The sequence below is a fragment of the Coffea arabica genome, chromosome 5e (assembly GCF_036785885.1).
Source record: "Coffea arabica cultivar ET-39 chromosome 5e, Coffea Arabica ET-39 HiFi, whole genome shotgun sequence".
NCBI classification, from domain to species: domain Eukaryota; kingdom Viridiplantae; phylum Streptophyta; class Magnoliopsida; order Gentianales; family Rubiaceae; genus Coffea; species Coffea arabica.
Genome location: NC_092318.1, coordinates 45,759,956 through 45,772,063, shown reverse-complemented (window position 1 = coordinate 45,772,063; position 12,108 = coordinate 45,759,956). Strand labels below are relative to the sequence as shown.

The 12,108-nt window shown below is 36.4% G+C and overlaps 2 protein-coding genes across 3 annotated transcripts; both read right to left on the bottom strand.

The window, feature by feature from the left end:
- Positions 1–384: 384 nt before the first annotated feature.
- Positions 385–3,481, bottom strand: LOC113688488 (G-type lectin S-receptor-like serine/threonine-protein kinase At2g19130). The gene has a single exon (XM_027206306.2). The coding sequence runs from the start codon at positions 3,160–3,162 to the stop codon at positions 646–648; it is 2,517 nt and encodes an 838-aa protein (XP_027062107.2). The 5' UTR covers positions 3,163–3,481; the 3' UTR covers positions 385–645.
- A 5,240-nt stretch (positions 3,482–8,721) lies between these two features.
- On the bottom strand, positions 8,722–11,552 carry LOC113687896 (uncharacterized). Of its 2 annotated transcripts, XM_027205424.2 has the most exons (4): positions 11,069–11,552; positions 10,746–10,954; positions 10,053–10,160; positions 8,722–9,673 (listed from the first exon to the last, which is right to left on the bottom strand). In XM_027205424.2, the coding sequence occupies exons 1-4, from the start codon at positions 11,358–11,360 to the stop codon at positions 8,975–8,977; spliced, it is 1,308 nt and encodes a 435-aa protein (XP_027061225.1). In that variant the 5' UTR covers positions 11,361–11,552; the 3' UTR covers positions 8,722–8,974. The 2 variants fall into 2 exon arrangements, with proteins under 2 accessions (XP_027061225.1, XP_027061226.1); XM_027205425.2 differs by lacking the exon at positions 10,053–10,160.
- Positions 11,553–12,108: the final 556 nt, after the last annotated feature.

Genomic DNA, 12,108 nt, shown 5'->3' with positions numbered 1-12,108 from the left:
TCTTGTCATATTAGATGTGGTAGACACTTCTGCAACTTACCATGAGTTTTGTTTTGTAGCACTGCACAACTTTGATTAAGTAAAAGGATATGGAAGATCAATACTTAGTTGAACAGGACTACTGCTTTTGAGTTTTGACAGCTAGTTAAATAAAAGACAGGATTCTGAGCTAACCATTTGCAACTCTGATCAACTCAATTGAATTGATCAATGTACCTAGAGAAAAGCAGAAGATCTATAAACCCCAGGTAAGGCATTATATTAAGTGCTAACTGGTGACTGAAATTTTGCATAACATGTTGTTTGCAAGTACCTCGAATTTGAAGTTTACTGCATACAAAACAGCTTATAGTTACATAACATCCAAATTAAATGCTTTGACAATTAGCAAAGAATTAGCCTTCAAATGGCTACAACATTTCAATTCAAATAGAGAATATAGATCGACACAATGCTTAGGAGGGTATTATTACATATTATCTCATCTGAGCAATTACAAGCCAACTGCATCATTCGTGTGCTTGACAACCAGGAAGTTTAGCTTAGCTGCAAAAATGGTTTGCAAAAATTTGAAAAGTTTCTACCTACTAACTGATATTGCAGACTATACAGCATCCGACTGGTAATATTAAATTGCTTTCCTATTTAGACTGGGGAATCTTTGGATGATATGGTGCTCTTGGAATTTGCAGAAGTACTGGAAGTCTTGCTTTGCGCTTCTGAACTCTGGTTCGATGATGATTCAGTGAAGAAAACTATATGCTCTTGGTTGTCCACAAACGCTTGGAGAGATCGTGGTATTGGAGGTAGATTTACCTCCAAGAGTCCTTCAAGGATCTGAACTACCTGACCCATAGATGGCCTGTGATTTTCTTCATCTTGAACACACCAACATGCCACTTTACACAGTCTTGACACCTCTTCTGCATCAGCCACCCTCTCCAATTTAGGGTCTAATAAGCTGAGGATGTCACCTTCTTCAATTATGACCCTAGCAGCCCAAGTGGGAAAGAACTTCACCACTCCATCCAATGAATTCTCTGAGTTCCTTGTTCCTGATATGAATTCAAAAAGCATCATCCCGTAGCTATAAACATCTGCTTTTGCTGTTATGGCTACTCCTGATATCCACTCTGGTGCAAGATAACCTCTTGTCCCTCTCATAGTTGTTAGGACCCGACTAAAATCACGCCCCATGAGTTTTGCCAGACCAAAATCTGCTACTTTTGGACAGAGTTCAGCATCTAGAAGAATGTTCTCTGGCTTGATGTCGCAGTGAATGATGACTTCCCCACACTTTTCATGGAGATAAGCCAACCCTCTAGCTGTTCCTAGAGCAATCTGGTACCTTGTTTTGAAGTCCAAAACCATGGACTCATTGTCACGGAAAAGATGAGAATCCAAAGACCTATTTTCCAAGTATTCATACACCAGTAATCTCTTATCACCTTCAGAGCAAAATCCTCGAAGCCTTACAAGATTAACATGTTGGATTGTCCCAATTGTGCTAACTTCTGTGCGAAACTGCTTTTCTCCTTGGCCTATGCTTTCAAGCTTCTTCACAGCTACAACAGTTGAATCAGGCAATGTCCCCTTAAAAACAGAACCAAAACCACCTCCACCCAACTTCTCAGAGAAATTTTTAGTTGCATTCTGCAAGTCTCTGTAGCTAAATGCCAGTAGTGAACCCTCAACAGCTTTTCCACTTCCAACCATTTTACTTCGACTTCTCCAGATTACAAACAGAACCAGACCCAAGAGGACCAGCACAAGAACAACAGACCCCACAACAGCACCTATCACAATCCCTGTGGTATTCTTCCCACTTGAAAACTCAGAAGCAGCAAGTCTAACATTAATTGTTCTTCCACTACCATCATTAGCTGAAAGTTGTTCGAGACCCAAGATACCCCCATTCCAATTAGAACAACTTCCATTGCTATCGAAAGAGTAAGCGGTACAAGAACAATTATTCAGACAGGTAGACTCACATTCTCCAGCACTATCAACTGTCACAGACACAGGATTTGTAGGTAATTGCATCTGAGGGTACTCCCAAAACTTATCTTTCTTTACTTTACCACTGCTATTACTTGGACATTGCAACTCCATTTTCCTCTCGCAGCCACCAGAATAATCATTCAAATCCCAATCCTCCTCAGACTTAGGCTTGAAACCATCCAAACAATTGCAAAAAGGCAATGAATTCTCATTACAAGTACCAAATGCCCCACAATAAGCATATACTTCACATTGTTGTCTAGGTTGAGCCCAAAACATATTCCATTCCTTAGTATTATCCAACCAAGAAAGTTGCTTAATCTGCCCTGACACATCCATTATGAATCTTGATATAATTGCTGGATTGTAGAGACTATAAGTGAAGTAAGTCTCATTAGTATTATTAATATAAGTAAAATTGTATATATAATTCAACCTCATTTCAGGCACTAAGCTAAAAATATTCCCATTCCAAGGTCCACTAGTCCAATACTCTTGACTCCTATTCCACTTAATTAGATATTGATTATTACTTCGATCAAGCTCAAGAGAGAAAAGCCCTGGTGCAGGATCTTCAGAATTCTTCCAAGAAGTAAGAATCTGCAACTTTCTTGTAATTTTATTATACGAAAGCTTTCCCCCAGGCAACCATGTATGAGTAGGATTATCAAAACTTTCCCAAAGGGATGGTATAGAACTAGGATCTGATAAATTTAATGAACTTGATGATGACCCTTGAGTCAAAATAAAGTTACCATTGTCCAGAAGAACAGCAATAACAGGACTTGATCTTGAAGAAGTGGAAGTAACATTTGTGAACCAAACTGGCATCTTGGATTCATTCAAAAGTACCAAATTTCCATCTTGAATTGTGAGCTCTGAAGAATACTTGTCTTTGACTGGGATTTCTCTGTTTGCTACCCAAACTACAGTTTGCACACTAACTTTCTTGTACCATATTCCAATGTACAAGTTGGAAGAATTACCTGGTTTGAAGAATCCCAGTTCAAAGTTTCCATCTTTGGAGACGAGGGTCTGATCACCTGAAAGAGTTTGGTTAGCAGAAATGGTGTCAGCTCCAATGGATAGATGGGGCTTTAAAGAAAGGTATAAGAAGAGCAAAAGAAGCATCGGAGGGGAGATGCTTTTCTTGGTTTTCATGGTTGCATCAATTTCTGTACAGACAAGAAGGGTACAAAAAGGAGATATATAAGAAGAAGATGATGGTGAAGAAGAAGTGGAATTTGCTCAGATCATCTGAAGAATTGTGGTTGATACTTGAAAGCTTGAAGCAGAAAGTTTGTTGTGGAATGAGTTTGCAAGTTTATTTGCATCAATTTCTGTGCAGACAAGAAGGGTACAAAAAGGAGATATATAAGAAGAAGTGGAATTTGCTCAGATCATCTGAAGAATTATGGTTGAAACTTGAAAGCTTGAAGCAGAAAGTTTTGTTGTGGAATGAGTCTGCAAGTTGATTAAAGCAGAACCCCAATTCCCTCTTGACTTCGGCAAAGACTTTTCCTCAGTTGTTTCATGGTCAACACGACAGAGTTAAAGTGGCAACTTTGCCCTTTGTCTAAGATCACATTTTCACCTCAATAATTTTTTTTAGGGTAAAAAACAAAAAAGCCCCCTGTGATAAGCCTAATACACAGAAAAGCCCCCTATGATTTCTAAATATACAACACGACACCTCATGCTTTGAACTAAATTGTAAAGAGTAAAAGACCTGGGGAGCCCTTAAACTATTACCGTTGTCAAGTTTTGGCCCTCGATCTAATTTTTGTCTCCGATGAGCCCCTAAACAATTAAAAATGCATAGTTTAAGTGCTTCCGGTCATTTTATACTGAAGTCAAGCCGGAATTAAAGGGCAATTTCATCCAACTATAATTGAAACATCAGGACCAACTGCTGAGTTTGCCCAGCTCCAATGTCCGATTTGATTCGCTCAGAAATAATGCCCAACAAATATCATCACCGCCTCTTTTCCATAAATGCCGAATCCCTCCACCACCACCACCTTCATCTCATATTACACCGTCGCCAAAAAGAAAGAAAAAAAGAAAAAGAAAACTCGCAACGAGGGCTTCTTCCCTGTTATTGTTAAACACACACACACACACACATGTTGATATGCATACGTGTGTTTGCGTACATATATATATATACATATATTTCCCTGGCTCTGTTCGAAGGGCTGTTGGTTTTTTAGTAACCAATGGCGAAATCATAGGCAAAGCAGAGATGGGCAACCACCCTTGAAGAAATCCCGTACTCTTTCTGAGCTGTATAATCATCAGAGAAAAGGCTAAGCCCGCCGTGGCTGCAAAAACTGCCATTGGAAGATTTTGCCGAGCCAAGATACGAGCTAGCTCAGAATCTGACTTAATTTGGAAGAGGCGGATATCATCGAAGCTTCTGATTACAAGGATTTAGGATTTAGGGTTTTTGTGGAATCACTAGAGAGGTTTGTACTACATCTAGCAAGCATCAACAGGGGCTGTTTGCTTGTATTGAAATCATCGGCAGCGTAGTTGCAGAGAGGGGCAACAATTCCGGCTTGACTCACACATAAAATGACCGGAAGCACTTAAACTATGCATTTTTTATTGTTTAGGGGCTTATCGGAGACAAAAATTAGATCGGGGGCCAAAACTTGACAACGGTGATAGTTTAAGGGCTCCCTAGGTTTTTTACTCAATTGTAAATGTGACGAAATCCGTTAAACTTAACGGAAATGACTTATTGGAAGCTAAAAAAAAATTTTATACCTAATTTTTATCAAATATACCTATTCTACCCCTTAACTCTCAATTCTCTCTATTTAGAGAATAAAACAAATGATTTTTTTGAGCTGTCTTTTGTTTAATTATATCAGGGCATTTTGGTCATTTCGTCCATTTCCGTTAAGTTTAACGGATTCCGTCACCTTTACAATTTAGTTCAAAGCATGAGGTATCGTGTTGTATATTTTAAAACCATGGAGAGCTTTTCTGTGTATTAGTTTTACCACATGGGGCTTTTTTGTTTTTTACCCTTTTTTTTATTATTTGTTTTATGCACACAATTCACATCAGGTGGCAATAATGTAGCAATAGCGAGAAATGCAACTCAATAATTATTTTAGTGTAAAAGAAATAAAGGAAAACTACCCTAAGTAGAGTAGTATTGTATTTAGGTAGGAAAAAAAATCTTTTAATATATTTAATAGTGTAATTATCTTATTCGTCATTAGAAACCAAAATTTATGCTTTTTGTTTTACCATTTAGCATATTTTAGGACTCGTTCATGTATGCTGTAGAATCAAATCACCCTTTTTGGCATAAATTTGGAGCAAATTTATTCACAATGATGTAAAGATAAGTGTTTAATGTTCAAAAAAAATGAAAGATTTTAAGATTACTATTTTGCCACAAAAATGATGAAATGTTGTATGGAATTAAGGGATGGTTGAGTTGGATAGTAAGATGAAATATTAAATTTAGTTTAATATTTTGTTAAAATACCTTTACATTAATACTAGAAATATCACTAATCACTGTACCTTTTCATTGATTTATAACAACAATGATGATGATATATTGCACCATTCAAAACATACATCAAATCAATTATTGGTAGAAAAATCGACTATATTAAATAAAGTAAACTATATTTATTGATACCAAAGTATATAAAATAAAGGTACTTTAAAGAAGTTAAAAGTTAACTATATTTTTCAATTGAAATGTAAACTAATAATTTGGGATGGATGAAAAAGAAAACAAAACTATTAAAGTGGGATGAATGGAGTATTATTTCATTCTTTTTATACTCTTCCATTTACTTATTATGTTATAACTTCCTGCCACAATGCAAACCATAATATACGCTTGCAAATTCAACATTTGAAATTCAAGAAACCTAATACAAGAAATTCTACCAAAAAAAAAAATACAAATGGCATTTTGGTCAGTTACTCTGAGTTGGAGTCAAGAGCAGCGGCCGAGTAGTCATCCTCGTGCTTCTAATGAAATTGAATGGTCAAAGACAGATTTCCATTAGTACCCTTCGCCCAAAATAGACAACTTAAGGTGTCAATGGAATACTCAAGAATGACATGACTGTCACCTGGCTACTTGAACCCTAAAACCTCACTGGATTTTCCCATCAAAAAAACTGGAAGAAATTTCTTTACCGTTTATTGGACTGTCTTAACTGTCATCAGTTACTCAGCACTAAACATAGTACTATTTTCTAATCCACCATGAATTGTGGTTGGAAGTCGCAATCGCCTTGAATGAGTCTTAGCCACCCAATCAGTACAATAATTAATGGATGAGAAAATTAATAAATGCAAGCCAACTAGCAACCGGGGTGGATTGTGTCACGTAGCAACCTAGATTATAGTTCACTTTTTAATTGAAAAATATAATTATATTTTAATTTTTCTAAAATACCCTTATTCAATGTAAGTAGTTGTTACTATAAACCTACCCCATTTAATGAGAGTTGATTCTTTTTTTACCATAAATTCAAGTTCCCATAAAGTTGTACCATATTTAATGTGAGGGTATTTTAGAAAAATAGTAATCTAAATTTACTTTTCCAACAAAGTTAACTACTTTTTCTTAAACTGTGTGAAAAAAGAAATAGGACTGTCAAAGTGGGACGAAGGGAGTATAATTTTCTGTTGCAAAACATTAAAGGAAGGAAGCAAGGTACAATTCATGTCTAAGGTAATCTCACACGAAATCTTGGATATCCAAATCAAGCTGACTAAGAAACCATCATCAATCATCAAATACATTAATTTGCTAGATTGAAAAGGGAAGATAATTCTCTGCAATTGCTCGAATAATTGCACCATGCAATTGATGTCTCGAGTTTAAGTTTAGAGATGGGCTAAATCCACACTCTATGCACTCATTGGATAAGAGTGTTTTGATCTGTTAAGTTTATTTGATACTTCTTATAGTTTCAAGAAACGTATGTTGAAAAAGCAAAAAAAAGAGTGGAAAAAATGTTTTCATTGTAAAAGAGAATATTTTCAAGCATCTTACCAATGATTAAGAATATTAATTTTTAATTTAACAATCCAGATTTTTTTTTATTACCAATAAGCATGTAAAATGTCTACATATATCAAATGTATAAAATTAAAGTTTCAATAAATTTTAAGGTGGAGCGTGCAATCATAATGATTTTTTTATATGAATATCTGCCATTTGATTATGTGTAAATAAGTATTCAAAACAGTTCAACAGAATAAAGGTAGTAGGAAGACGAAAAAATTATTTTAAAGCAACTTCAAAGAAACATAAAAAATATTGGAATGAAATAAACAAGAAAGAAATTTCTCTATAAAACTAAGATAAACAACTTTGAATAAGTGACAAATTTTGTTTTGTTTTTGCACCTGCATATACAATATGGTGCAATTGACATAATATAGTTTAATAAAATCAAATCACTAAAAGATCGGATATTATTTCCACTATGCTGGCCTAACCCCTTGTAACGCACTAGAAAAAAAAAAAGGAAATATTTTTTCATAAGCTAATTTGTTTCTTATTTATAAACATCATAATTTTATTAAATCTACACTGATTGAAAAAAAAAAATTATACTATCAGACATACAAGAGATCTCAAGAAGAGACACTACAATTCAAGACAAGTAATACTACAAAAAGCTAACTTGTTTCTTATTTAACATTGAGTTGGGTTCACAATCTGTTGGAACATTTCGTCCATTCTATGGACAAAAGATCTAATTTTGTAGTGAGATGCACTGCTTTTCATGGTTGGTTTCTTGGTTTACAAATGGGACCAAGCAATTTATTGTTTAATGAAAAAAAGAAAAAGCACCAAAGCCTAATCAACCAAATACATTTTTTGAGGTTACCATCAACCAACGTTGACAGCATAACCAGTCTTAAATTTAGGAGGACATGTGGGAAAACTCGGTGTCAAATCTAGAGAAAAATGATGCATTCCTCATCCTCACTTCTTAATTGAGAAAAGAAAGTGTTCAATCGACCAAACCAGCCGGTTTTTCTACAGTCAAAGGTTAATGTGATGCAGAAAAGGTCTTAATAAATATTAACCGAGAAACCACTTGCAGACATTTGAGTTTCCATTTACACTAGGAGATGGCCAATAAACCAATAGACCATTAACATGTTATTGGTGTTTTGTGGTGGGGTGTTGTTGGTGGGGGGGCAGGTGTGGGGGGAGGAAAAAAGAAACAAAAAAACAACAACAACAGCTTCTTGTCATGCTTAGTGGGAAAATGCAATTTGGTCCTTCAAGTTATTGACCTGTCTCCAATTTTCAATTTCCTGAATTTGAACTTTGAAAAGTAACTCAGGTCCAACACCACAACAGCAGGAACCTAGCTTGTGGAGACTGGAGATTACCCAAAAGAAAAAACGCCTGATATTCTAGACAGAGCTTCTAGTCTTTAACAACATAAAATGAAAGACAATCTCACCAGCAGTAAATGTGGACAATACACTAAATCAATTGAAGACGCCTAGATATTTAGCAAGAAGTATTGAGAGAGTTGATCAGTTCACTAAAAACAAAGGGAGTAAAATTCTTGCCTTTCTAGATCATGCATATCTGACTTTTCATCAATCTAGACCTTGAAACGCAATCCTAAAGGCACAAAGAAGGACCATGACTTGCTAAAAGACCATGCTATACAGGAAAAATTAGGAGAAGCAAACATCAAGTATGAAACATATTTTTATTTCCTAAATAGCCTCTGTACATCCAACTCATCTTGGAAAACATATAGATACAAGCCTTGGCTGCAGGGAACATGGTAAAAGGATAGTTCCTTGCAAAGTATCAACTTTAAGCTTTTCTGTGATAAATATGCATTTAAAAGATCCATCTACGGATTCTGCAAAATTGAGATGCTCGTTCTCTTTTTCAGTTGTTAAGTGTAGAGACAAGGTTGCTGATTGACAAGGAGCCATTCATCTAAATGTTGTCCTCATATGCAGGAAAGTCGGTATCTGTGATCTTTATGCCACGCCTCAATCTTCTTAATAAGCTCACCCTATTCACATGAGACACAAGAAGCCCCACTTGCTTTTTTCTTCTCTTTTTCCCTTGAAGATTGGAATTAGTGGTTTTGGTAGCAGATTTAATTTGAATAGTTTCGACTCTTTCAACTCTTTCTTCACTCCAAAGCTTCTGGTACAACATACTTGATTCTTGCTTTTTACCACAAAATTTGCCAAAATAATACAGGGGCTCAACATAAGACGGTGATGAAGCTACAATGCCCTTAATACTGGCGGGCTGCAGAAGCTGGACAAACTCCTTTATCTCAGCAAAGCATGAGTGCTCAGAATATGGAACTGTATATATGTATTGATTGTAGATCTGGCCACCTGCCAAACTTCCATTTGGCTTCTTTCTATTCGTGCAGGTGACACTATGCGAAGGAGAAGGACCAAAGGCACTGCCCTTACCTTTAAAGATTTCCTTTGCCCATGGAAGACCAGATGGCATGATGCCAATGGTAGGACGCATCATGTTCAATCCCTCAAGAGTTTCAATGCTAAAGCTGTAACGAGGAATGGCGCGAACTCTGGTAAGCGAGGTTTTGGTAGTAAAGTTGTCTTGGAATCCAAGAAGGTGCATCGTCTGCAACCGTTCGGGCCATACCCAGATCTGGATTAAGTACAGAAAGCAACTGAATTTATACTTATACAATGTTAAGGAACTGGTAAACACACTTCTTTTCTGTAAAGAGTAAATCTTCATTCCACAAATCAACATCTTAGCTATAGAAAGATCAACAAATTTGACATTCTCGAATTCCTATGTTGAATTTAGACCACAAAAGAGAAGATGGTTTCCAAAAATCCAGAATTTGTCAGAAGAATGCCAAATAGTTTGACCAGATTCATGCAAAAAATATTAATCAATTCATGGGCATTTCTACAAAACTTTCTTTAACAGTTAATTTTGTGTTGCATTACTTTGCAGATGGACAGTGTAGAAGTAAGACTGCTAACACTCAATATTTTGTTAAAAGGTCCCTGCACACCTTTATTTTCAGCACTTGTGAAACATAGTGCAAAAGATCTTCCTTTCCTAATGAGTCCACACCAATGACTATATCATGATTAGGATGAGAGGAGATGATATTGACAACCTGTTGAAAGCAAAGATTTGTAAGAAATGAGGCAAGGCTTCTCAATATATCATCAAATTCAGGCGGACACAGAAAACATTGAATCAGTCGATAAAATTCTAATTGTCATATTATCTCATAAGAGATGGATAAACACTAAACATGGAAGCAGTTACAGCAATTTAACAGAAAACATTCAAGAATCATGCTGTACAATTCCCATCAAATCCAAAAAATGAAACCCTACTATAGTGCTTGAATTCCTACATATATTACTTGCTTCCTACAATATAAGCCAAAGTAATTAGAACAGGACAATGCAAGAAAGAAAAGCCAAAGAAACAGGAAAAAGCTTAATCAGCAGAAAAGGTCTAATTGTCATATTATGCCCTTAAGTTTTAAATGCTACCTCACTTGCTCAACAGTTTCCAATTCCATAATCATGCTTTACAATTCTCCATTAAATCCCAAACATAAAAGAAGTTAATTCTAACTAGAATGCAGGTATAACTTATTTGCTTACTTCAACATAATGCAAAATATAACTAGACAACTCAAAACACACACAAAACCAAACAAAAGATTCAGCAAGAACAGATCACGCACCTGCCTAGCAGCAACCTCACGAGAAGGAAAAGAATATAACGGATTACAGTAAGTATTATCCAAGTACAAACTATCAAGTTTCTCTTGCTTGAGAGCATTAAGTAGCATATTCCTTGCAATCTGTGCTCTCCTACTCGTTCTCTCCCATCGAAAATCACCCGTATAAAGCATGCATCCGAACTCACCACGAAATAAATACATCACAGCACCTGCAGGATTCACACTAAAGCAATCTCATTCAGGACTTTTATCAAACCTTTGGCGATCAACTAATAACAATACAAACGATTCACTAAAAGCATAGAATTTCAAATTGGAATTACCGGGGCAATGGTGGGCGTCAATGGCCATGACATGGACGGTAATGGGCTGGCCAGACGATGGGGAGAAGAGCGGGAGAGTGTACCAATGGCCGAGGTCGAGGACGCGGAGGAGGGAGAGCTTAAATTGGGGGAATTTCAAAGGAAAGAGCTTGGCGGTGATCCGGGAGCAGAAGAGCGGACCCCATTTCCACGTCGGAGTAAGGCCACGTGTGTGATCGGCGTGGAGGTGCGTTAGGAAATAAGCTTGGCTGCCTTGGCTCCACCGGTCCACCGATATTATTCCGCTCTCCATTTTCGGGTGGAGATGAAAATTAATGCTCTGTTTCTTTTTGGGTTTTCAGTCACTTAATTACACGAGAATTTGGGATATCTTTTCTGCTTTGGTGCCGCCGGGGGGGTGGTGGGGAACGGTGGATTTTGGATATGGGCGGTTGAGGCTGGCGGAGGCGCCAAGGCGAAGAGTGTAGATGGGGTTGGCGGGGGATTTTCGAATTTGAAATCTGAAAATTTTAAGAAGAATGAGAATCACATCCAAGCGACGTCGTATTTGGAGAACCAGCAGTCTGGGTTGGAAGTTAGCCCATAACATTTGTGTTGCAGGACGAGCCCCACTACATCTCCCTTAGCCTTTTGGCCCACATTTCTAGTTTGAACTATTGAGCCCACGTACTTTTTTCTTTTTAATTTTTTTCATAATCTTTTTTATCAATTAAATTTCTCAGTTGGAGCATAGTAGATGAAGACTCTTGCCTCAAAATATATTAATCTGACTTTTCTAACTTGTAAGTTGAAATCAAAATTGCTTAATGATGCACACATTGAATAAAATTCAAAACAAGGCCTTTTCACCAGCAAATCAAGAACCAAATAGTTTATTTGTTGGCAGATATAGGCATCTTTTGACAAAATTGCAGTCCTACAAATTTCAAAGCCCAATAATATATGAATAGCTAGAACATTAGTATAAATAAACACATGTATCACTTTAAGCCATTATAAACATATAATTGTTAGTAGTTATTTTAATTATTTTGTTTAAT